The sequence below is a fragment of the Heliangelus exortis genome, chromosome 1, assembly GCF_036169615.1.
Source record: "Heliangelus exortis chromosome 1, bHelExo1.hap1, whole genome shotgun sequence".
Taxonomy (NCBI): Eukaryota; Metazoa; Chordata; class Aves; order Apodiformes; family Trochilidae; genus Heliangelus; species Heliangelus exortis.
The window spans coordinates 93,113,139-93,140,294 of record NC_092422.1 but is presented as its reverse complement, the minus strand read 5'-3'; the positions used below and the strand labels follow the sequence as shown (position 1 = coordinate 93,140,294).

Sequence of the window (27,156 nt, the reverse complement as noted above, 5' to 3'; positions counted from 1 at the left end):
CCTCCCCTTCCAGAGGAGACATATAGGGAGGAATCCAGTATCAACCTCAATCTTTTCAGAAGTACATCAAAAGAAGGAAAAATGGTCACCATAGTCAGAGGTGCAGTCCCTCTTTTCACTCACTCTTTGGGACAGAGCTTATAGTCTCTCTGAAATCACACTGCAGTTAAAAAGATGCCCTCACCAGAGACCTCACTAATGTGAGCCACTAAAGGGCCACTAAAATGGCCCTTCCAGGCCATTGCTGGGGAAGGCATTATGGGTAGAATATTTTTGCAGTTTAGTCATTTCGAAGTATGAAAAAGGTTTTTGAGGCCACAAGGACAACTGCTGGCTTCCTGAGATTGTCACTGATTCGATCAATTCTGGGCTAGAACTAGAAGGTGAGAGGGTGAGAAGAGATAAATATTTATCTTCAGACCTTTTGTGTCTATTTGTCCTGCAACCTCCCTATATCTCAGCTGAGCCAAGGGAATCTAGCAATAAACCTTTCCCATTTGGAATTTAAAAATATCAGATATACTTTCAAAGTGCATTTGGAATACAAAAGGAGGAGAATGCTCTTTTCAAGCACAGGACAAGAATTAAATTCTGTATGATCATTCTATAATTGTTCTCCATTTGTATCCATTTGTTCCAATGACTGTGGCAGCAGTCAGAGAAGTCATGTAGACAGTTTTGAATGACACAGCTACAGAAAATAGAATTTTAAGCTGGAGAAATTTATCTCTCATGATACTTCAAGGTGTGTCTGTTAATTGCTTGCCTGTGGTTTCGAAACTGACAAAAGCTACCTGAAACAGCACAGGGAAATCCTCTCAGTTCAGTCAAGTCTCAGCTATCACTGCCTTCACCAGCTCCTCTATAAATACATCTGTTTTCAGTGTACGCATTCTGCAATTTGCCCACTGCCTCCTCAGAAGTGCAGGGCTATCATCTGCTGTTAGACAAGCCCAGCTTGACTAAAGCCAGCGTGAACCTAGCCTAACACACACCAAGCCCATCCCTTCTTGTTAGCTTTGATAGTCACTGCTATCATCTGATAGTTTGCTTGTAGCCAGTCCAAGTTGGCAGTGTCAGCCCAAGCTGATTGGAGCTGCAGACATTTTTGCTGACTGGAGTCATGCTATCTTTGCCAGTTTGCTGGAATAGACACAGACACTGATTGGGTCATGCTGAAAACATTCCTGTCCTATGAAGCAAGTCTGTTTGTATTTTAGGTTTGCCAGGACTAATGAATTAAAAATCTTGGGCTCGCCACAGTTTGTTGCTTAATAATGCCTCTGACAGAAGGATTTTTTCCTCCCTGAAGCGTGACAGCATCAGAATCCCTCGTCTCTGGCAAGGGGAGGAAGGAAAGGCAGAATAGTGGAGAAAAGTGGAAAAGGGTGAACTTTTGGGACAGCAAAGCCTATGGGAAGCGCAGGTAGCAGCATGTTGCCCTGACAGCTGTCTCAGCTTCTCAGACCTTGTCAGTTTGTTGCTATGCAGCAGGTGCAGCCTTTTCTTTTATTGAAGCTTTACTCCATAAAGGCAACGACAAGCCAAGGCAGTGGCTGGCCCTGGATTATACAAGTGCAGACGCTCCACTAAGTGAGGTAAGGCAACAGGTGTGAAAACTGAACTAAACTGATAGAGCTGTAACAGGACTTAATCTGAATTCTACTGCAGATTTTTTTTTTTTTTAATGGATAAACAGCAACCAGTTCTATAGTCAATTGTCGTGTAGAAGAGAGCTGCTCATTAAATGTCTTTAAATACCAAGTTGTCCATTTAACCTCATCTCTGTCTGCAAAGATATTGTTCTTCATGCATGGAGAACGCAGGTGGGAAACTGGGGGCAGTGGGACTGCGTGTTTCCTGTATCACCTCATTTGCACACAGGCTGCTTCCATCCCTCTCTGTTCCCTTTTTGTGATGAAGAGCTTGAGGATTCTGCACAAAAAGGAGTGAAGGGATAAATGTAATATAAAAGAATGGGATAACAGGGTAATTGGAGCATATAAAGCTGATATTTCTTTTTGTGGATAAACACTCTTTTGTGTTATGGTGGAATTCACCACTGCTTGTTGAAGGGGTATTGATTTTTGCTCTCACACAATAGATGGTTAAAAGAGGTAATTTAAAGACATCACAGACCACAGAGTACGTAGCTGGGATAAGACAACAGATTTAAACCTAGCAATATTATCATGGCAACTTTAAAACCTATATCAGAATGCATAGTTTTAATTTGGCTAAGGTAGAAAGTATTGAAGAATGCGTCATATAAAAAGGCTAAAATACAAAATGTTAAGCATGTGGAAGACCACTTGAGACAGTAAGAGCAGATGTCAGGGGAATGTGTACCAACACAAGATGATAAACAGCTTTGTTTAAAGCATATGCTTCTAATTTAATTTTTTTTCTTTACCTTGTATTTGGAAATATGAGGGGAAAAATGATAAAGAATTTTAGATTAATAGTTCTGTTGTTTTTAAAAACGCTGAGACATCTCAGAATTTCTTATACAGTGAGGGAAAAAGAGACCAAGGAAGGTAAAAGTCATTGAGTCTAATGCAATACAGTTCAAAATAGAATATTTCAGATGACTCCAGGGATCTTTCCTTGAGTCTAAAAACATGCACTGCTGCAGTTTAGTTGACTTTTCTTTGTCTCTGCCCAAAAGATATTAGTTCAATGTTTGTGTGTCTTGATTATTAGGCATAGTATATAAAGGAAAAGAACAATCTCACCCTTCATGTATTAGTAGAAAGAGACACTCAGCTCCAAATAAGATTTATTCAGAGCGATGATTTTAGAATATTTGTTTATGTTTTAAGAGTATACACTTCAAGTAACTATTTATTGTGCAGCATTTCTACAGACTCATAGTATCACGCTGCTAGCAAAATACAGAGACAGACAAAGCAAATAAAAAGGAAATTATGAAATTAATGAGCCAAACACAAATTTGATACTTTTCCATTGATTACAAGGCAGTGATGCTAGGGAAGAGTTTGATTAACTTGTGCATCACCAAGAAAATACTATAATCCTGTAACACTTTTTTTCTGAGGGTTCCAAATAATTAAGTGTAAATCAGAATGAGCTGCTGGAATTTCCATGCAATACAATACCTAGTTTACTGAAAAACTGCAAGACTATTGGCTTAGAAAACTGTCTTTTGTTTTCACTAGCTAAATACTGTGTTGCCTACTGACATGTAATACAACTTTTAGTAAATTAATTGTATTTTCCTGAAGAATTTGTTTTCTAGTTGACTGAGAAGTTTTAATGGTAATTTAAAAGCTTCCCTCATATTTGTCCACATAATTGGTATGGATACAATGCACTCTGGATAGCATAGTTTTCAGTCCTAAAATAATTTCTTTATGGGCAGATCTTTCACATACATGAAATCCCACTGACTCCATGTTCTCCATGCATGCAGTTAATCGGAAGATTAATATCTGTGAATTTTAGCAGCTTTATGCTAAGCATACAAGATTAAGTTTGTGTTCAGCTATTTAATAGTGTTTAACCAAAACTCTTCATCTGAAAGGTTAAATGTTCATAGTAGAGCTCTGAGTACAACTTTTGAGTGTTCAGAGATGCTTTAATTACACTGTTAGAGATCACTGGTAGCTAATGCTTTTTTCACTCAACCATTCTTCAGTGCCCTGCTTGAAATGAACTAGCAGTTTTCTTAATGGACAGGGTTTCATCTGAGAAAAATAACCCCTTGGAGTTCGTGATCCCAGAAGAGAGACTGAGGACTGAGCAAGGTCCCAATCCAGGAGTCAAACACATGCAGACAGACCCCTAGACCTGCACGGAGTTCCACTGAAGAATCACCACCAAGGTTTGGAGACCCAGTAACTTTCTGACCATTAAGTGTGTGACTGTCACACGCCGTGCCATCAAACTTAAGACACTTAAGGTTTGATGGGAGAGTATGGGTGGAAGGTAGGAGGATGGGTGCCTCCTCATTGACACCGTGTGGAGTGGTGTGTACATTTCCAATCACATCACAGGCTTGGGGTCATGTTACTCTCAACTCCCCACCCCTTCTTCCTTCTTCACCTTCAGAACCAGGCAGCATTGCCACGAGTCAAGGCTTGCTGAAGGGGCAATGGCGGGGAGCAAGCAGGTGAGGAGAGGGGACGCTTCCTTTGCCATCATTCTTTCTAATCTGTAAAATAGCAAAAGAAAGGCAGTCTCTGCACTGAATTTCACTTAAATCCTTTTTAAATGGAAAAGTGAAATGGCACTCCCTTGGCTTTGATTCTAAATGTTGCTTAACAAGAATGAGAATGGTAGCTATGAATGCATGGAAAGCATTAAAACTCAGTTGTTGAATGGTGTCACCTGTTCTGTAATAAATATATTGTTTGTATCATTGCAGCTGGAACAAACAAGTAAAAGCATTGACTCAAGTGCCCACATGATCACCACCGCCAGGGTACCTGCTGATAAGCCAGTACGAATTGCCTTCAGCCTGAATGACTCCTCAGGTACAGTTTAATTTATAGAGTAACCCACAACAAAATTACTGCTTTTAAATATCAAATTACATCCAGTGTTATGGGTGTATTGTATTTGTTTCCTGAGTAATAGCATGTGATCAGTTTTCCTGTCAGATAACCTGTAGTATTTCCATTAATAATTTCATTGGACTAAACCCACTAGACTCACAGTTTAAATCTTAGCATCCTTTCAGTGGTTTGTGGAATATACTGAGGATTGTAATTAGCTATCAGATTTTCTTTTCTGATTTGAAGGAATTTTAAAACTAGCAAATGAAAAGGACATTCTGCATTGAGGATGAGGCTAGAGCAGGAAGAGACTTTCTCTTCAGCAGGAAGGTTGGAAAGTGACACACGTGCCCAGCTTGGTGGAAGGTTTCAGGAAACGGATGCCCCCCATGGCATGCTCCCTGAGAAAGCAGCAGAAATTTCATTGATATTTATCCTGTCAGCTTCTGCTGACTGAGCATTTGTTTCCCCAAACGTACCCTGTGCACACATGGACTCTTGGGCCTTTGGAATAGACAGATATTATTAGTTTTCCCCTCATATATGACTAATGTCTGGAGACCAAACTGTAGAGGTTAGAATGAAATAAAGCAAATTGTAAGCTGACAAGAGTCCTCAAAAAAACCTGGGTGTGCTGTTGCTGAAGGTGAGTGCCTGGTGTAAGGGGCTGAGATGTGTTAATGGGATGTAATATAAGGATCTCTGATAATGACAGCTGAAACCCACCGCTGATGAGTGCTTTATGGGATGGCATGCACTGCAGGATAACATGAGGCTGCTTATTGAGCTTTGTGTGAGCAGAGTCTCAGCTTGAATACAACTTTCTCAATCTAAAAGAGTTTCAGAATATGCATTACCTTTCCTAGCTAATTGTTGTGTAATATCAATTTGCAGTTACCACATTGAAATAGACTCTCATCCCCTATGCAAGGAATGTAAAACCAAACATTTTCATATAGTATTGAATGTAACTTTCAGTTTATAAAGATGAGCAGCACAGAAAGATTGGGACAAGGAATCTAAAGAAGCACCTCTGCCCTTTTACATAAATTAAAACCACCCAGTAATTACATTTTTGTTACAGAAAGTAATAATGAATCATTCTCTTCTCTCAAGCTACAGTAACATGGTAAATTTCTTGCAGCAATTGTGACAAAGATAGATCTTGAAGAGAGATGTAAAAGAAAGGGGAGTGCTCTCACAAATTATGGAAAAAGAATGCTTATGTGAGACACTGAAAACAAAGTCAGGGAAAGCTGAGACCATGGGAAAATCAAAGAGAGCAGAGTGGTTTGTGACAAGAGACGGCAGTAGGAAATGACAAAGTTGTGAATAGCTTGGAAGAAGGGGACATGAAAGGCAGGAAGGCTAGCTTCCTTAACATTGCATCATATTTTATTTTGTTCTTTTCTATCCTGCTCATAATTCATTTAGGGAAAGAAACTCAGTTACAGGAAGAAAGTCTTTTTCTGCTAAACTTTCCCATATTTCTCAGTCCCTTATTACATATATGCAAGTGTTCCTGCAGTATGGAATGCAGAATGTCTGAGTACTGGTAAAATTAAACAGCACCCAATAAAGGTAGAGCCATGTTCTCCTCTCCATGACATCGCCTAAGGGACTATCAAGAGCTCTAAACCAGCATGATGTTGTACCACAAGAATTCACTTTTACTCTTAGTGGTAAGCCTGAACATGGTTATTGTATTTGATATATTTGAAGAAGGCAAAGGAAATAGACTTTTATCAGGTTTGAATATTTAAAGCAAGAGAGTACAAATAAGTATTGAATTTTTATTTATAAGATTTAAAAACATTAAACAGACCTTTAGGTATTCCATACGTGGCTTTTCTTTTTTCCTCCTTATTTTTTTCATATTTCTTTAATCTTTTTTTTTTCTTTCTACTTGATAACAATACTCATTTTCAGTTTATACAGGACTCATCTGCTGTATTATAGTAAAGCATCATGTGATGCTTGGGTACTGCTAGGATATATACAAAAACTCTTTCAGGGCTAAGTGATGAGGGAGCCTGTCTGACTTTTCTGTAAATGTTGCCACACTTGAAAGGCACAGTGACAGATTTCACCAAGTAAGGCTACGTTCTCCTTCCGGGGACTGTACAACTGCTTACTAGGAGGAACTCACAGCATAACTAGATATAAAAAGGGGAAATGGAATGTTTCTTCTGGGTGGTGATTATCTCACTGGCTAGGATTGTAACCAAGCACTGGGTGTGAGGAGCAGCGAAAGGAGAAACTGCATTCAGCTCATGAGATTACTTTGTGTTAAGTGACCTACAAGAGCAGAGCTGGATTGCCCTGAGTGCACAAGAAATTATTTAATTGTGTTATATTATTTGTCAGTCAACATCTGATGACTGAAATGTCTGCCGGTGCTATATTTTGAATTTTGTGCTATATTTTGAATGTGCAAGTAGGTTAACCAGTTCCTTAAAAGTCTCAGGAGCAGCCCATCAGCAGGTGCTATATAAGAAGACAGTTTTATAGTCTATCTCTTATTCCTGTATATATAGATATCTATGTTTGTCTCTTTTACTCAAGTTCTCTAAGCTGGCATGGAACATAGATTTCCCAGGGTGTGTCTGCACACCATATTGCACTAGTTTGACTTAAATAATTTTAAATTAATGAATTTGAAATATATTATTTCAACCTATCTTATATCTCTTGGGAACTAATGCAAGTTAAACTGAATATGGTGTCCCAAAATTTAAATAAGTGCTTTCAAATAGGAAGTTCATTGTAGCTTATCAACATCAATTCAATTACCAATGAAATTCAACATGTCCTAATTTCTATCACTATCTCTTATTTACTTAGCATATTAAGGCAGAATAATTGTGGGAGGAACAGGAACAGACGAGTGGATTTCTTTTGGGTACCAGCTCTAAGGGAAGTTCTATAGATAAATATCTCTTAACTCTCTTCCCTGACAGAATTAAAGCTTGAATCACAGAATGGTTTGGGTTGGAAGGGACCCTAAAGATCATCTAGGTCCAACCCCCTTCCATGGGACACCTTCCACTAGACCAGTTGCTCAGAGATGGTAAATTCATCTAGCTGAAAAAGTTCTGCTAGTGACATGTGGTGACAAATGCCCAGATTCGAAATTACTAGCAATTTTGTTAGTTTGAAATTAGATAGCACTCCCCAGAAAAATCACAGAAAAAACTAAAGATATACATCTTTACAGACAGTGGAATGGTGCAGTATTTCTGCAGTCATAGCAAATGACTTTTTTACTCCTCTTTATGCCGCTGTTATCCTAGTAACCATGAAAAATTTTTGATTATACAAGTCTATTCTACAAAGGTTGCTTTTTCAATAGCAACATTGAAATATGTACTCTACCCTCATTTTGCTTGTAATGGGGACAGAGACATTCCAACAGATAACATGTTGGTTGAAAACCAGTGGGGTTTGCTAAAATATGTGGCTAAAATTTACAAAGGCAGTTTGCTAAAGTATCCTAGTTTCTTGTGCCCAACCTACATGCAAGCAGCTTGATCTTTGGGAAGCTAGACAGGAGCTAAGTTGGGATACCTTCAAAGGGATTGTGGCCACACTTCCATCAGAGGATGCTTTGGGCTTAGGTGAAGGTATATGGAGTAGAAGGGTTTTGCTCTTATTTCTTCTGCTATGGGCTCTTTCTATTTTCAGGAGGTCCACAACTCCTACTATTGAGCAAGCTTCACAGCCTATTCCTGGGTGAGGCAGTGACCATTCCCCACTATTTTACAAATGAGGTAGCTGCGAGGTTGTGTAAGGTCATGTCAGGCAGGGCTGTGAATAGAAGCTTGGGAGCTTCACACAGCAGTGCCAAGTCACAGTCACTTAGCCACACAGCCTTCCAGGATGAATTCAATGAGTCTATGCTTGTCTGTCCGTAACCAGTGCTGGAGCTGCTGGATCTCACCACCCTCCTAGGGCCAAGACTGGACCCCAATACACCGTTTGCCAGAGTTGTCCCACTGTGAGTTGCAGTGCTTTGCAGTCTGAGCACTTTTCCTGTGTAAGAGCTGATCCACTTACAGGATAACAGCCTACTTATGTTACCAATTTAATTCTTTAATTTAGGAGGAAGAGATCTGAATACACTTACCCACGCATGGAGGAGAAAAAAATAGTACCTGATTGTATAATTAAAGGCTGGATCATAACTCAGTTACTCAAGGAAGCAGAGCTGTGATTGGCATTTCCTAAATTTCAAGTGCTTGATTTAGCAACCTCCATGTCCTTTCAACACATTTAAATTTTTTTGTTCTATTTCTGTCTATCTTTGTGAAGATCCAAGAGAAACTGCAATTTGCAAGTTTAGGCTGCAAGTAAATCAGATATTGCTCTTGAAGTATTCATTCTTTAACTATTGCCCATAGCCCACAGTTCAGCTAAATGAAGCAGCCACGTAGGAGGAGATTGGGGTGTTATGCTTCATTGTACCAGACAGTATTTCAGTCAGACAGTGAAATGTGAAGGGTTTTGCTCATTCATCTCCATGCTGGAGGTCTGGGCTATTAGACTCTCCAAAAGGCCAGAACATGATTAAATAAGTGAAGCTTTCCAGAAAGCATGATTCATTCTCAGATGTGCAACACTAGCATTATCAAGGGACTGAATGTATCAGGGCACCACTGCTAAGTAGTACGACTTTTCTATGAAGAAAATCAGTCTGAATACAGTTCAGCCTTCTCAGTCCTGTGGCTTACGTGGAACTCTGTACCACATTTTAGAAACTCATCTCATGTTTGTATTAATAGATGCTATAAGCAGAGAGACAAGAGCTCAGCCGGACAGTGAAGGTTGAGCAGCTTAGCCTTGCTGGCCTTGCACAAAGCTGCCCATGACACCATTTCTGCCTTAAGGTGAGCTGGATGGGCAGCACACTTAGGGAAGTTGTTCATTTGTTATGTTGTTAGTTTTTCCTTTCCATTTTTAGCAGGAATAGTTAGAGAGCTTCCTCTGATAGAAAAGCATACTTTGTCTCAGCCTGGGTAAATGGAAAGCAAAAAGAGGAAGGGATGTGCCTGGAGACCCTCCCTCAGATGCTCTCTGTTTTAATGACAGTTTTCAGCAATAAGCACAGCAAATGTATGAACCTGGTGAAAAAACCATGAAAGAATATTCCATGCATAGGAACCAAGTCTTTGGTTAAAAACCCAGAACTCATCTTCTAATCAGAGCACAGAGCTTACTTTTAGTGCACTTTTAAATTTAGACCCTCAAAATTAGTTTTGGGATCCTTGGGAAACCAGGAAGTGCCATGTATTTTGAAATCGTGCAACAGATACTTTAACATAGGTGGTTGTGGTGAAGTCCCTGATCTGATTCTTCCACATCTCAGGTTAGTGCTGCTGAGTTTGCTGGGACAGCCACAATATTCACATGGTTGCTTTTTTTGTGTGTGTGTGTTTCTTTCATCAGAATCTTGACTCATTTTCAGATGCAGCAAGTTGCAGGCTCTGATTTTTTAATATTTTTGTTTTTAAACAGCATATGTTTTCATCAAACAGCTTGAACTGTAAATCCTTTCTTTTTTACAAGTGACAAGAAAGGGAGTAGTAAAGTGATAACAGGTTTGAAATGCTGTTTGTACCTGGTGACAATCAGCCTAGTTATTTTCAAAGTTTTGTGGTACAGGAAAGTCATAAACTTTATTATAAGGGGAGTATTTGATTCTATCTCAGTGTTTCCTGATAACAATATAGGCACTCATTAAGTATTGATAGTAAATGGAGAAAAAAAGTGACATTTCTATTGTCTAGCTAAGGAGATGTAGAACAGAAAAGAATGAACACAGACAAATAAGGAGATAGGTATACGAGTGTTTTGATCTCTAGAGTACTTTTTTTGACATTTCAGACATTTTCAATGTTTCTGATTTTCAGAACCATAGATTTTTAAGGCTAGAAGCCAATGTGATTTTTTTCCTATCTCCTGCATAACACCCAGTATTATAGCTTGTAAATCCAATAGAGATTATTTTGATAAAAAATGCAATATTTTATGTCTTTGCTCTTGATTTCCTGCAAAGACCTTCAAAAAAGTAGTAGGAGCCAAATGACTATTGTCATTTGGTTTCCCTGTGTGTGAAATCTAAATGTGTTCAGTTTTGCCAAGTGATTTTTGTTGTTATTTTTACGGTTGTTACTTTGACAACAGTGAAATAGAGACTCACCTGATGCAGTAGTTTATTTCGCTGGAAGCTGCAGGGATAGTTTTCTCTTGTTCTTTTTGTGGAAAGCAAGATTGCAGTTAGATGTGAGGATTTCTGTTAATTTTTGTAAACTAAATAAGTCAGCTGAAAATTTCAGAAGAGCCTAAGAGAATTAGAAACTCAGAAAAAATTCAGGCCACTGAAATCCCCAGTTTTTCTCGATGATGTTCTGCACATCTAATGATGATTTAAACAAGTCTTAAACTAGCATAACTAAAAAAAACCCTAGCAGCTGTTCAATAGATGCTAGGGCAGGCCCATTATAAAATGTACTATGGTATGCCATAATGGTTAGGATACCAATATGTCCTATTTTTAGTACCATTGACTCAGTCACTTGGGTTAAAAAAATAAGCAGGGAACATCTGTTTATTGAAAGGATTTCCTTTATAGTAATTTCTTTCTATATCCCGTCCTTTTGGAAGTATTTTCAAACTTGTTTTTTTTTACTGCTTCTTTTCTGAAGATAGTAATTTTCTTACAATTTGAAACTGTTTTAATTTTATTTTATTATTAATATCTGAACAGTGAAAAAATAATTATTGACTGTTTGGGTTTGCCTTTTTTTTTGTTTGTTTGATTTTTTTTTTTTTAAATTATTGGGGTTGCTTTTGCTTTTTTTTTTCCCTGCAGTTAAAAAAATCCTGAGGTCCTTCTTTAAAGCTACTATACCAAAGATTGTACTTCTGGAATTGTCAAAACAAATAGCAGCTTAACTGCTGTCCAAGACTCTGGTCCAATATCTCTGTCAGAATATTTAACAGCTATTCAGCCAAATATTTGTAGAGCAGCTGTACCCCTAGCAGGACTGAGTCCTATTCTGTCCTTCCTTCTAGCCTTGCCATATGATTCATCTTTCTCCTTTTAGAATATTGGTCTATTTTAAAATATTGTACAAGAAAACAACAGCAAATTAAAGGTAAACACTTGAATATCAGCGTGGTACAATTCTAGACAATGAAACCAATTTCAGTATTTTCCAGAACGGACACGTCTGGGACATGGTATGAAAAATGAAGTGGGAGAGTAGGCGAGTACCATTTATCGGTAACACTGGCAAGACCCTTACCAGCCAGAATGTTTATTTTTCATAGGATGAGGTGGCTTATTTTCTTTCTTCTCCCTCACCTACTTTGCTGGGTGACTACTGAGGGCAGGATAAAGAGATAACCAACATTTGGTAGATAACTTAAATTCTAGTCTGTACTCGTTAAGAATTTTCAGAACCCTGCTTTAATGCCTGATCCTTTTAATTTCACCGGGGTTTTCTCGTTGTGTACAGCTCTGCCAGCACAGAGCAGTTTGCAGAATCTGACCCATGCTGGCAGTTTTCTCCTGTGTTTTCATCCTGCTTTAATTTTGACACCTTCCAAGCAACTGACTCCGTAAGCTAGCTAATAGTAACCTTCTCTTCACCTCCCGTAACCTGGTGTAAGATACATAAACAGTCACCACAAATGCAAAACTGGTGGTGTGAAAGTCACTGAGAAAGAAATACTGCGGTGGCTTGCTGTGACACTACCAAGTGTGATTCATATTTCTGATCTCAGGCCAGCTACTAGTGGGCAGGTGTCCACACCACAACACTGATGTAACTGCTGCACTCTGTCCTACCTTTGCTGGAAGCCTGTACTAAAAATAAATAAATAAACAAATAAACAAATAAATAACAACAGAGTCTGCCTTGTTGCCATGAGTGAACTGGCTCTAGCCTATAAGGATGGTTATCTACAGGTTAGAGTAAAGACATTTCTTTGCAATATGGATAAATTTCTGGTGCTTTCCCAGGTCTAATCACATCTGTGTGGGCAATAGTCTTAGAGCTAGTGTTGTTAGGCTGGTTTGTGTGTTCTTGTTGTTGCCTTTGGGTGGTGTGAGAGAAGGTTTCTATTATTTTTGGTTTAATGCTGGTAAGTCACTGTATTGTGGTGGGGAAGATATCTTGCCCTCCATTCAAGTAATTTAAACTCTTTGGTAGTAAGGATGCTGTCCTTGGAAGGTTCTTAACTTTGCAGTGATGGAGAGCTCAGGAAGGTCATTTAGATTTATTGTTCTTATTAAATCATCACTCATTCTACTGCTCTAACTGGCTTTGGTTTTTTGTTTGGTTTTTTTTGGTTTTTTTTTGTTTGTTTGGTTTTTTTTTTTTGTGTGTGTGTGTTTTTGTTTGTTTGTTGTGGTTATTTGTTTGTTTGGTTTGGTTTTTTGTTTTTTTTTAAATCACTGTAATGCAAAACAGGCTTTTGGTCTTCCCAGCATCTAAGCATTTTCTTATTGCCAATCCACTAGTATTTTGAAGGAGTTTATTAAGGTATCTCAAGTATAGAAAGATAAGCAGATGCGGAAGTGTTTGTAGGATCTTGATACTCTTGTGAATATGCAATGTAGAGCTACATTAAACAGATCATTTGAAACTCCTGTTTTGGCAGATATTGACTTTTAATATCATATTTACCTTTTAGATGATGCTTCCTCAGAAAACTTCCCTTTGGCATTTCCAGAACTAGATCAGCAGCTTCAGGTAAACAGTTTTGTTTGGTTTTGTTTGGTGTTTTTTTAACTACAGTTTTACTTAATATTCACCAGATTTGTTATGATAAAAAACCTCTGGTTGTTATCCTAAGGTAAAAGTTTTCAGTCGTGCTTCTCTAATTTATTAGAATTTAATAAGACTGTGTATTTCCATGAAAGAAATTGTATTTTCAAGATCTGCAGACAAATATATTTGGCACTTTTAATCCAATTACAGGGAAATTACTATTTTAAACATTTTACCTGCTTTCTAATTTTTTTTTACCATTCCTGTGCAAAACACAACATTAATTGCTGCCCTGCAATGCAAAGAGTTCTCATGGTTTTGATGAGAGAAGGAATGAGCCAGGTATTATATTGTCATGCCTATGGGCTGTGCTAAAACCAGTATGGTCAGCTCTCTGAAGCATTCCATGGGAATGCAAAGGTGTATTCTGTTGTGAAATCTTATCTCTCATATTGGAATGGGCTGCCCTGGGAAGTGGTGGATTCTCCGTCCCTGGAGATATTTAAAAAGAGACTGGATGTGGCACTCAGTGCCATGGGCTGGTAACTGCAGCAGTAGTGGATCAAGGGTTGGAGTTGATGATCTCTGAGGTCCCTTCCAACCCAGCTGATTCTATGATTCTATATTTAGGTAACTAGGCCCAGTCATCAGGACTGGTTAGAACCTCCTCAAAGTTACTCCATTTCATGCTGCATACCCAGCAACCCTGACAGCTGCCCTAGCAGGAGTCTATAGACAGCTCAGGACAGAAGAGGGTAATCCTTTTGTCACTGCTCTGATTTGTCAGAGGAGCTCAATGGAGCCCCAGTACACCAGCCAAGCAGATGGCAGTGATGGCAACTCCATGGTTCACCAGGCACAGAGCCAGTTGTGTATCCAGGGATTATTTCCCTTTCCTCTGTAGCAGTTCTGGAGTGTTTGTTGGCTTTTGTAAACTGCTTCAGATCATCTGTTTCCCAGGAGCATTTAGACTTCCTCTGATATTTCAATATGAAGGCAGTTGTTTCCTGTGTGTAAACTGAGAAAGGCATTAGCAGACCGTGCTGTCCAGTGATGTCACCCTTCCTGTCCCCATCTACTGGAGCACTGCTGACTTAAAGGGATGACTTTCCTCTCCTGCTGCTCTCATCAAAAGGATGACTGAGAAAGGAATGGATGATGACACAGACTCCTCTTGCCTTGTCTCTCTAACCCTGAGAACAGGGACAGGCTTCTTGGGCATAACAAGGAAAGATCAAAGGAACAAACTGAAACTCTTAAGATTTGGGCTGAAAAGAACAGGGTAGTATGTTGGCCTCTTTAGTCTACTGATCTTCCAGTACAACAATGATGTACTGGGTATTTGATTCGATATTTTTTCCCTCAGAAGAGTTCTGTTTGAGAAAACCATTATTGCTTTGTGTATGAAGCACTGAATTCAAAGTAAAGAACCTGTATTCTGTTTTCAACTCTGCTGGTGACACATTGTCTAATCCTGGAGGAGCTGCTTCATCCCTCTGCTCATCTCTGAAATGAGATTAATAATTTTTACCTTTTTTGTTAAAGAGCATTGAGATCATTGGATGAAGACTGCTTTAAAAGAGCAAAGCGTATTTATCATTACTGCTGTTAGTACATAAACCCCAAATTACTAGTGTTAGGTGTAGGTAATATACTGGCCAAGTGATGATTTTTTTATTAGAACTTTTATGACCTATTTCCAGGACATGTAATGTACTCTAGGTGTGTAATTTCATGATAGACTGAAATTGCTCCTCTGAAAGCATTCAAGTCTGCTGGAAAAATAGCCCTTTGGCAAAAGTTTTTTAAATACACACTAGAGCAGTTTCACTAAGTACACCCTCTTGGTCTCTTACGTACCCCACATTTTTTTTAAGAGAACTTTCCTTTAGTCTCATGATCTCAATATGATAAAAGATTCAAAGAAACAATAAATGTCTTTGATTCAGGTAATGTTCTTTTTATTATCCTTTGGAAACTTTTTCTGGTAATATTGAGGTAGCTGAAAGGATAGCTTTATGAGGACAATCTGGCTGACTCAACAATTTTAAAGTATAAACTTAGTGTTAGTCTTTTAACTTTGTTCTTTAGTCCTTTAGCATCTTGATCTTATGTACATATTTATATTCAGGTGTCTTTATTCTCAAACAGAGGCAGTTAAGTCAACACAGTGTTCTAAGTTGATGCAGAGGTAACAGTGCATTTAGCTTTAGCAATGAAAACTTGAATATCCTTGCTTTTGTCAGTCTAGATCAGAGCTTAAAGTTATAACTCTTTAATGTAATTCTGTTATGTTTATATTGCTTTAAAAAGTTAAACAAGCAATAACTGTAACAAAGCTATAGTTTACTCAGTTACATTTTCTTATTAATTCAATTTTTAAATTGCTATAACCCAAACTGCTAAGGGTGTACCAGCATTGTATAGCATGTGGTTTATCTTAATGTAACCATACCAGGTTTGAAACAGATAGCTCTTTTACTACAGACGCAAACTACCACAACATGGGCTTCACCACCAGGACCTGAAGTACTGAATGGTGGTTTCCCTTGTCATTCCATCCATGCTTTGCTCTGTCCCAAAGTTAGCTACTATAAAGCAGAACGTATGAAGTGTCATGTTAAAATGAACCCTTTAATCAACTATGGCATAGCAGCCTGAAATGTTTGAATTTGTAAGAATGCTGGTACATATTTTGATAATAAAAATATCACATCTAGAGCCACAAGATTTTCATCACCATGCCATAAATACAGTCAAAAACATTTGTATTTTATTTAAAGAAGCACATTTTAAATGCACGGTAGGTGGCTAAATAATAATAGGCATTAAAAAGAAAAAAAAAAAAAAAAAAAAAAAGTAATACCTTTCCAGATTTCAAACTTAGGATGGAAAATTTTTAAACATGTTTAAAAAAAAACCCAACCAACCAACCAACCAACCAACCAAAAAAGTCCAAATTAACTAATCCTCAGGCTGGATTTTGAAAGCAGCTTGAAAGCTATGTAAGTTCACTGAGTGACTTGGAAAATCAGAGCCTTAGAATTTTATGCATGCGGGCAGCAGACCACAGCCTGAGTACCAAGCAATTTGCACCTCTGTTTTGGGCTTCAGGCCCTTGTCCTTCTATGTTAGACCCTGGCAGACAACTTAGCTGTTTGAGCAGAATTACCTAGTGTTTCCACTTTTCCTACCACGAGCCTACCATACCTACTGGCCGGGCACTGGGATCCGATGGCAGTTCAAAGTTCAGCACAGTCTCCCCCTGACAGAGTAATGAATCCTGCTGTCCAAGCACCCCTGCCAACTTTACAGAGGTGGAGGTAGGACTGGCTAGAGAGAAGATAGTTCTAGGAGACTAAATGTAATTACCTAATTCTCTATTAGGACTTATACTAGAGGATAATCCTCGTAGAAAGTTCCAGCTTCTTTCTGAAGGACAAAAATGATCAGTCTAGTGTTCTGATCTACTAGCTTTTTTTTCCACTAGCTACCCTACTTTTCTGAATGTTACATTTTTCTGCTGCTCTGAGAGGAAAAAAATCAAAGAAGCAATTTGTAAGAACACAATATCAATTCTGCAACTAATTGTGGGTTTTGTTGTTTTGGGGGTTTTTTTGTTTGTCAGGGGTTGGGGGGGGTTTGTTTGATTTTTTTGTTGTTTGCTTAAGAAGAGAATAAATGATCAACCAGGCACATATGAGAACACAGTAGTTTAAGCTATATACAAGAGAAACCTGGTCCCTCTTGCAGCTTCATTATTAAAAAAACTACGAAGTAATTCCTGGTATGCCACCAGTGAATCAAAGCTCATATTAATAAACTCATTGCTTTCAATTCTTTTTATTTGCAGTAGTGGAAACTGTTCTTCTGACACTGACAAGCAACACTTTAAAGCACTCGCCTGTTTGGGCTTCAGTGTCATTCATTCCCTGCCTTTGTGTGTGAGCAGTGTGGTGGGCAGGCAGGGCAGCAGTGAGGGCAGGTGCTGCATTTTTCAGTTTGTTATTGGGAACCATCAGCCTTTGCCTGGTGCAAAATCGGGACTGGGTCTTGGAAGGCGCTTCCTTGGTGAGCTGCATCGTGGGTGGTGGCTGCTCTGACAGACACTCTACTACGGGTTAGCTGCTATATTTAAACACCTACATCAGCATCTAAGGTCTTGTTGTTTAGGTCACTGAATGCAGAGGAAGGTATCTGGTGTTAAGTACCCACATTACTATGCCCTGTGTGCTGTCTGGCCTTTTCCAGCATTTCCTGTGGCTTGCTTCGTTCATCTCCCCCTTCGCTGTCAAAGTCTTTATTCCAGCTGGGAATTTGATCCTGAAGAGGGAAGAGCACAAGTCACATGGATACACAGGGGGTTCTGTAATGCTTTAGTGTCTCTGCTCTGAAACTGTGAGCTTGGCAGAGGAATTTATGTCATATTTTGTTTTATGAATCTGTTGAGATAAATGGGGTCAGATGACAGTAAAATTTCTGCAACAGAAAAAAGGTTCCAACCATTTCTAAAATCAGTTTATAAAGTCAAGAGGTAGCTTTTCATGCTTCACTGGGAAATGTCTATCAAAAAAGCAATGAAAATTTTATTAAAGGGACAGTTTGTTGTGCACGGTACAAGCATTTAGCAGAAACCTTGTTTACTCTGGAACGTTAATAATGGAACTATTGTTTCCACTGGCTGCCAAGACTCTTGTTAGACACATAAAAATTATTTTAGGAAGTTTAAAAGTGTACTTTGTTTTTAAAGGCTATGCTGTATTTTTTAAAATATGTATTAAATTCCAAGAGAACTCCTAGAGTACCGTGCTACTCTATAATTAGATTTGATTGACTATGAACCTCATAAGTCTCCTGTAATGCTGTTGTGATAACTAAGATCTACCACTAGATTATGTAAGACACAGATATTTACAAAGTCAGGGCATCATACTAAGGTTATAAAAGAATGGAAGTTCTCTCAGGAAAGGAAAGCAAAACTCTCAGTTGCTCCCATCGAGTTGACTTGAATTGTTTGAAGGAAAGAGAACTGATTACTTACATAGTAAATCTAGGCTAACCCAGATCCACAGAACAGCAAATAACAGGATCTCTTACTGTTTATTTCATGGATTCAGTAGAAAGTTTGTCAATATCACAGTGAGCTATTCAACAAAATACAAGGAAAAATCAGACCTTGTTAAAAATTGAGCACAGTAGACTAGACCACTAGTATCACTTGAAAGCTGTAGCTTTTGTACTATCTTTGTGAACAAAATCAGAGACGCTGTGTGCACATATTTTGCCTGCACAGGAAAATGAGGGTGGATGACACTGAAGCCTGAAATAAGCAGGATTAAAAGTAGCAACTGTTGCCATTAAATATAGCTTTCTTTGGCAGGGGTGTTTTTTGCTTATGTAGCAGGTATGCTTTTATATATATTATTTTGTGGATGGACAGGATAGTTCATGAAGTTACAAGCTCGGGCTGTCCTAAGTATGGCTGTCAGCTTCTGAGTGCAAACAGTGTAAATTCAAATTGAACTTGATTAAGGTCTGTTGTAATTAGTCGCCTTGGTGAACCAGAAAACACCAAAAAATAGTATACAGACTTCATGGATGAAAAGTGCTTTCTACTGAGTATTCCAGCTCTTTACCACAGGAATGCCATCAAGGTAATATCTGCAACAGTTCCTATGGCCTGGCCATAGGCATTCAAAAAAACATTCTAGGTGGAATGGGGAGCAGAGAAAGGCTGGTTGGTTAAGGTAAAGAAAATGGAAAATTCATGTAGGATATGTTAGAGGAATTAAGTTTTACTGACATAGATTTTCAAAAGTATATGAGAGCCCTCTATAGGTACATCTCAGGGGCAAAACTGGTAGGGCCAGAACCAGCGTTTGAAGAAAGAGAGTGCTGGCATGGTAATAGGTTATAAAAACCTGTCTTCAACAAAACTAAACTGAAAATGACAAAAATCCTTGGTGAGGCTGTGGGCCAGCTTTACAACTGAGACAGGGGATTTCAGTTTTTCTAGGCAGGACTGAGCATTGCAGAGTTTGCTTCTGATAACAGGGGACTACACCAGTTGAGTTTGCAGGTTCCAGCCATTCCCATTTTGGTAGCATGGGCTAGTCAAGTAACCATTACTATTCTGTTATCATTTTCTTTTCTGCAGAAATATGTTAATACTCTAGATGTCTGCTGGCTATTTGTAGCTACCTCTTTTGAACAAGCAAGTTTTACCTGTTTCTGCTACTTTTTCAGGAGTTTGCTCTGATGTCTTCTGACTTCGTGCACTTTTTTGTGTCAAAAAAAGTAGGCTGTTAGACATGTAAAATAGTTTCTCTGTGCTTTTGTGTTGGCTTGCATTTACTGGCAGGCAGCAAAGAACTCACCAGACCTACCCCTCATTTTTTTCTTCTGATTGAAGTAGAGGTATTTGTTAAATAACGAATGCATAAGCCTGTTTCATGTCCTACCAGATATGATTAATGGATGCCATAGGTACTATCTCTAAAACCTTCCTTCAGAATTACAAAAGAGCAAAGCAAATTGTTCAGTCATCTAGCCATTTAAAACCCGAATCAAATTTACATTTCAAAGTAAAAATACACTAAAAAAATTAAAAATAAAAAATCTTGGTTGAATAGCATCAGGCGAGACTGAAAAGAATTGTATGAACAGAATATTAGTAAATTCATTGTGCCTTTTGCAGTCAGTTTGAGTGATAAAATATCAATGTAAGAAAAAGGAAGGGGTTTGAAAGTCAGCAACTGTTTCTAAGTGGGAATTAGATACTAAGTCTCAGCATGACTAGATAATTTTTAGCTGTCTATATTTATCTTTTGAGTGGGAAGTTGGAATATAGAAACTGAATGCTGCTTTAATTTTTAAACTGGTTTAAACCAGCTAGATTCGCAGAAACTATGTTAGAAGCAAAAGCAAGTTAGTTTTTGGGTTGTTTTTTTTTTCTTTTGAAGTCTCACTGTTTGGGGACTTTTCCACTGGGTACTGTTCAAAATTGTTTTATTGTGACACATTTGTTGTTTGCTGATCTCTGGTAAATACCAGAGATGCTACTTTGGCTCACCCTTGCATTCTTGGATTAGAGCACTGAGACTTCTATATTCTGTCTTGTTAAATTTACGCTTATTATTTGTGTAGCTACATGAATGGTACTATTGCTCATCCACACTGAAATGCAATTAAAAGGCTTTTCCTAGGGACCAGATTTATCAAGTAATGGACTGCCCTTTCCCTGGGGTCCCAAATTCTCTGAACTCAGAGAGAATAAGGCCATGTGCTGTGAAACAGTTCTGCCACAGCATTTTTACATTTAGAACATGGAAAACAAGTGTCTGGTTTAAAATTTTAGTGAGAAACCACATACCACCTACGAGTACTTGAAAGGTCTGGACATTAGTTACATCTGTGCAATGGGGTACACCTGAAGCCAAATTACCCTCCCTCCTGGAAAAAAAATAAAATAATTTTTGTCTCTGAATTATGTTTAGTAAAATATGAATTTCCAGTGTATCTAAAGCAAGGCTTACAAGATCATAAACAGGAAAAGTCTGAAAGCTTGTGCTTTTCTTTTCAGAAAAATGTAATTGAAGTAATATTATACTACAGAGCAGAGTGAAAGTAGCACAATAAGAAATAAAAATTATTCTACTTGCATTGTGAAAGGCAATTGGTTGTTCTTTGACTGGACAGTAAAGGAACTATTTTAAGTGCTTCCTTTTGATTCAAACAGGTGGCTTAAGCATGCTATTTGGAGTTCATTTACAGTCAATTGATTCATAGCTAATAAATTAAAAATACAACACTTCCTGAAAGTATTACAGCCAAAATGCGACAGTGAAGCCTGAAGCCTGAATAAGGTTGAATTCTTTTTAAGGAATAAAAAGCAGTGACATTTAACCAAACTGTATTTGCAAGACCTTGGTTGAAATTCATATGAAGAGTCTCAGGACAGAGTGGGTTTTTTTGCCCTATCTATTACCTCCCATGTGCACTGAAAAATTTTGAATATCACTGCAATAATGTCAGTGGTTAGGTGAGGGGGTACGGTGCTTTTGCCTTCAGTGTGTTTTTTTTATCTGATTTTTTTTTTTTTTTTTAATTTGCTGTTATCCTTCTGCTCTCAATTCCACCTTCACATGTCATGGAAATTTAAAACACTTTGCAAATATATCTCATTTAACCCTTACAACATTTCTGCTTACTAAGTGTATAGCCTTCTTCCATAGGAAATAGAGATGCAGAGAAATTGACAATGATCTTGAGCAAACTACTTCAGCCTTGAGGCATTGCTGGGTTAGAACCTATTGTGAAATCTTGGATGCACAGGAATCAGCAGATATACTCCTGTTGAGTTTAGGAGAATCAGCCCCAGTGTCCCAGTGCAGGGACTTCTTACTAAATGGGTCCAGTCACATTTAGTAATAACCTGGAAGAATCATTGCATCTGTGAAAAAAAGGGATTTTTGTCAATAGCTTTCCATGTCTTTCCTTCTCATCTTGCACAGCTGGAGAGAAAGAGCTGGTTTGCACTGAAATTACCTTCCTGCTCAAGGCTGCTGGGTGTTGCAGTGCAAACACTCTCATTTATTTTATGGGCATCAACGTCAGCATTCTTGTATCACTGTAGCTAAAGAAGAGGGAGGTACGGGAGAAATCTCTCTTTGAACAATCTTTAGGGATCGTTTGCAAAGTTGACAAGGGAAATTTTAAAAATCCTTACAAGGTTGGAAGGTTTCTGCATATTGTTCTGCAAGGAAGTGTTTTTTTCCCTTCTGCAAAAGGCCATCACTAGGAATATTTGGCCATATCCTGCAGCTGGGATTAAAAAAAAATAAATCTTTAAGTATTCTCACAGGAATTAAGATTATATCTTTCAAAATATGAATTTCCCCTAATAGTTAGTTCAAAAGCAGTATATATGTTTTTTTTCTTCTTCTTTTCTTAAAGCCACTGCCTCCTTGTCATGACTCTAAGGAATCTATGCAGGTGTACAAACAGCACTGCAAAATAGCAGAAGAGTACCATGAAGTCAAGAAAGAAATTGCTCTGCTGGAAGAAAGAAAGTGAGTAACTTTCCCCAAGTATTTAATGTTGGACATTTTCTTTGCAAAATCTTGTTTTAAACATGAGGGTTTCACGTGATATTTTCTGACCTTATACCTCTCCCTAACAGTCACAGCACAGCAGTGGGGTCATTGGTCCACAGGATCAACTGGGACCACTAAGGATTGCTAAGAGTTGTCCTAGCTCTGGGCCCTCAGTAATACAAATGTGCCTTGAAACCTCTGTTGAGGGCCTCCAGGTCATGTAACAACCCAGCTCAGCTGGTGCAAATCCCTTTTTTAGTTGTAAGGATTTTTTTCAATTGAACTGTAGATGTTTTAATGAAGAGTATAATGGATCAATCCTCAGTTAGGTTTAGAGTACTTGACAGCAGTAATAAACATTTTTCTGTAAGGAGCATTGTCTCTATGTACATTGACATTTCAGGTGTTCTTACCTAAAATGCATAAGCTAGAGACCTTTTTTCTTGTCTATGGCCTATACCCTGTTGTCTTTGGATGACTGTTAAAAGTCACTCTCTGACTCTCAGTCTGTTTCCATAAGAAACCCGAAAAAGAAATTCAGCAAGAGGAAAGTGGATGAGTAGTGAAAAATTTTAACAAACCAAGCCCAAGGAATAAGTGTTACTGCTAAAGCAACTTTCTCTTTCAAACGATTTTTGATTTTCGTATTCATGCTGAAGGTGACTTCAAGTAGTGTTGCCTTCCTCAGGGAGACTTACCTCAGTGAAAATCTTTGAGACTTCTTGTGAAATTGAAGGCCATCATTCTTGAAAATGCTGTTTGGACAGACACATTTGTAATACAGCATCAGGGGTTGAAAGAGCTCTGTTGAAAAGTTGTCTTTGAGTAGAAGGTATCTGTTTCATAACAAACTTCACACTACTGACCATGCAGATTCATCCAAGTTTGTATCCATGGGATTCTTCAGCTGTGAAAGCAAGCTGATGGGAGGGAAACTGGTGAAACTCTATAGCCTTACAAGTAAGAAAGACAAAGGTTTCCTTGAATCCAGACTACACAGGGTAAGAAAGTGAGACTTGTCCTTATTGGGGTTGATAGTTACAAACACAACGTGGTTACAGAGAATCAGATAACTGTCACAGCTGGAAAATACCTCTAAGAACACTGTGTCCAACCATAGCCAGTTGTTGCCTAAAGAGTTGAAACTAGCTGAGGGTTCCCACTACAACTCACCATCCACTGCAGGAGTCATGTGGAACTTTGATGGTGACAGACAAAGAAGAAAAAAACCAAGAAGAGATTAACATTACACTCTCCCAGAGTTTGCTTTTGATTAATTCGTAATTAAACTTGGCCAATCAAAAGTAATTGGTGCTTTTAAAAAGATGTAGATAAGTAATGCAAATGATTTTGCAATGATTTGTCAAATTTATTGCCTAAGCTGCTTACATGCGTATTTAGCAAACAAGAGAATTCAGTAGAAACCACGTTTGTCTTCTCTAAAAATCCAAACTGCATACAAAACATTAAAAGGCTGTTTAAGTGCTTAACTTTATATGTGTAAACCTGAAAGGTACCCTTTGATACCTTGGTATTTAGTCTACTAATATAAATGCATTTTTATTACTGACACATTCCTAAATCAGTTCTGCAGGTCTATGAAGTAAGCTTGGAGCCCTTGAAAACTAGACTGTCATATGTAATCTTGCATTTACTAGAATGAAAAAAAATGCATTTTCATTTATCTATGGAGTCTGTGGTACTAACTGAATTAGAAATATTTTTCTGCTTGGGAATGGCAGATACATGCACAAAATTGTTTACCTGAGCTCAAAACTGTCCTAATCAGCATCTGAGCCTAGAAGGCAGCCTCTCAGCTATGGTTATCTTGGATGAATTAATGGAATTAATGCTAGGCTGGCATTTTCCTTTGTTCTGCCAGTGAATACCAACACTGGAATATTGTGTGGAAGCTTCCACCACTGCTACCTTTGCTGAACCTCTTCTATGGATAGAAAAATTGATGCCTTGGTGAATGTATGTTAAAACAAGAGTGGCTGAATGAAACAGCAAATAGAATTATATCATTGTGATTCTTATGTGCCCTCTAATTACATATTTGTGGTCTAACTATGCACATGCTGTGTAGCTGTGAAATGCTCTAACATAATGCTTTAACATTACAAAACCCCATGCTTTATCTTTCACCACCTTCCACATCTCTAAATCTGAATAAGCGGTCCTACAAGCACTGGGACTGAAGAAGCTTAATTTCCTACAGGTTGCTGCACTATGGGTATTTCATGTTGAGGTTTTAAAAGGTGCAATTGCCAACTGAAACTTTTTACCTCCACATGGGAACTTTTTATGACCCCTTCTTCCAGGTAGATTCTCCGTTCTGTAGTATTTTGCTGGTGTCATTGTACTGCCTTTCTTTCCACTTTGGGGTGTCTTTCCTTTCTGTAGCAGCCTGTTCTAGAAAACTTTCTAGAAACTAACTTCGACCTCTTAATTGAATAAATTTTGGTTAAAACTGGATGATGGATTATGAGGTTAGTAGGACACATGTAGCTTTACACATATCTAAGCATACACAGCCTGAACACATTAACCTTGATGTAAAACTAAATAGAGTATAAGTGTGGAGGTGAGGGAGTAAGCAAGAAGTAAAGGAGAGTTTTGGTCTAGTGATCACTGATTTATATCTAAAATGTTTTCAGCAGTTACAGTTTAAAGTTAAAGGAAGTTTATTGATAGCATACATTGAATTAAGAGAAGAGTGGATTGCAGTGGCTGCAGTGGCATGGTTACTGAATTTTCCATTCTCAGAAGGCAAGGATGTTTTGACTTTTTAGAAAAGTCTGATGAGACACACAGCTTTTACCCACACGAGCAGTTATGACCAAATTGAAAAGATGGAGTTGTTTGCAGCTTTCTGAAATATGCCCCTGTTGTAGGTGTCTTTATTTTCCTTTACATTTGAATTTGAATGTATGGAAATAAAGATGCACAACTGCCTATTACACCTGGTACCTATTGTCTATTTATTTTAAATATTATTTTGATAAAAATGGACAAAGATAGAGGTTCAGGGGTTCTTCCACATACATTTTTACTAAAGGTAACCAGAAGTGCTGTTGGCTCCTGCTTCTGCCAGTGCTCCAAACTTCCTCTCCACAGATCAACTCATCTGTGGAATTAAAATATCAAGTCCCACTTGGCAGTGGATGTACCTGTGGTACCTACCATGTGCCAATGTGCACATGGAATACTGAAGACAATGTCAGGAAAAAAGCAGAAAGTGGATAGAGCAATTTTTAAAGTTGTTTTTATTTTTTAATTTTTAAATTATTGGTTAGGAGGAAGAAATAGTGTTAAGATCCAACCTCCCAATTTAGTTGCAATATTTTATATATGACATGATACATCCTGGTATATTTCTCGAGGATGCATCTTTAAGAAATATAAAGTGAAATAACATTGTTTTAAAATACTCAACAACATTTACTCTTTTGCAGCTTTTCAAAAGCTTTTAATTCTGCTTAGCTTGACTTGTCTCTCACTGAAGTGGGAGGATCAAATGTAGCCAAAGTATAGAAAGGCAGTGGTGTGAAATGATAAGGTTTGTTTTGATCAGGGGAAGAACAGAGCTTATTCGCTCCTTTCTTGTATGTAGTGCAGATGCAATAGAATGTCCTAGGCTGGGAGTAAGAGATAAAACCACAATTTCACAAGAAAATGGGAAATGAGGGAGAAAAGTGGGTTGCAGGTTCAAAAAAGGAAAAATCAAAGAACAAAGTGAATAAGAAGAGGAAAAGAGTTACTCAAGAAACAGACAAAAGGAAGCAAGAAATTGAAATAATTTTAAAGAAAATTGAGTAGAATTTTTTTTTTTCTAATATAGAACATCATAACTGTTCTTTGTTTGCTGTCTTCACGCAAACTCATCCCATTTATGCCAACAATATGTAGTACAAGGGACAAAGTCATTCTGGCATGGGAGACATGATCATGACCAAAAAGAAAGAAAAGGGTGTGGAACTGAGAAGCACACCACATTTAGGTTACAGAAAGTAATTTAATTTATGTTCCAGAAACACACATGTATTTCCATAACAGATGTTTTTGGGTATCTAAGTTTGGGTGAAAGGGATGGGATGGCTGGTTATTTTGAGCACTTGTTATATTGCTATTACTAGATAATGACCCTGGATTATGTAGTTAAATATTAGAGTTGCCATGGTTGCTAGCTATATCTTATATTCTTAGCATTGGCTGGTTTTCTCTTATCCCCCGCTCATACAGTTCTAGTATAACTCTCCAGAAAACACAATTTGATCACCACCTGGTTTAGAATCACTCATTTTCTTTGCCAGGGATATGATTTCTTTTCCTGCCATACCTTCTTTTGCACATACTACAGCCAATATGCAGTGGGGGTGTCTGCTTAATTTTGTGGGGTCCTTTCATATGCTTTAACATGCTCTCATAACTGTAGGACTTTCTAAGGTCTCAAGTCCAGACGCTTTCTCCAAGTACACTATTTCTGGAGAGGAATGTCTTTCCCAACACTGTTGAGACAAGTAGTCTTCAGGCTTCCAGGTAAAAAGAGATTGCTGTAAACCATAAAGGCAACATTTTATCTTGACAATCTTCCCAATCTAGACCTGATTTTTTATCATCTTCTGTGTATCCAATATGTATCTTACTTGCTGAACATTGGAAATCACAGCTTTTTAAATACAAGAGAAATCTCAACTTGTCCTATTACCTTGCTGGAGCATTACATCCAAGACACATTTTCATTTACATTAAAACAGGCTTTCT

General features: G+C 38.1%; 2 protein-coding genes across 5 annotated transcripts in view; both read left to right on the top strand.

Annotated features, from left to right (window-relative positions):
* The first annotated feature begins 1,191 nt into the window (after positions 1-1,191).
* MAP3K7CL (MAP3K7 C-terminal like) overlaps positions 1,192-27,156 on the top strand; it is a 30,705-nt gene continuing 4,740 nt past the window's right edge. The window contains exons 1-6 of one of the 4 annotated variants that reach the window (XM_071754810.1): positions 1,193-1,598; positions 3,700-3,844; positions 4,072-4,132; positions 4,388-4,496; positions 13,218-13,276; positions 22,250-22,365. In XM_071754810.1, coding sequence (XP_071610911.1) covers positions 4,115-4,132; positions 4,388-4,496; positions 13,218-13,276; positions 22,250-22,365 — 302 coding nt within the window. In that variant the 5' untranslated portion in view covers positions 1,193-1,598; positions 3,700-3,844; positions 4,072-4,114. Of the gene's footprint in view, positions 1,599-3,699; positions 3,845-4,071; positions 4,133-4,387; positions 4,497-13,217; positions 13,277-16,587; positions 16,618-22,249; positions 22,366-27,156 lie in introns of those variants that run through there. The other 3 variants (XM_071754820.1, XM_071754830.1, XM_071754840.1) reach the window with 3 other exon arrangements.
* The window catches only part of BACH1 (BTB domain and CNC homolog 1), a 73,531-nt gene continuing 62,601 nt past the window's right edge, over positions 16,227-27,156 (top strand). Inside the window, exon 1 of the mRNA XM_071754767.1 lies at positions 16,227-16,241. The gene's annotated coding sequence lies outside the window, so the exon portion shown is untranslated. The remainder of the gene's footprint in view (positions 16,242-27,156) is intronic.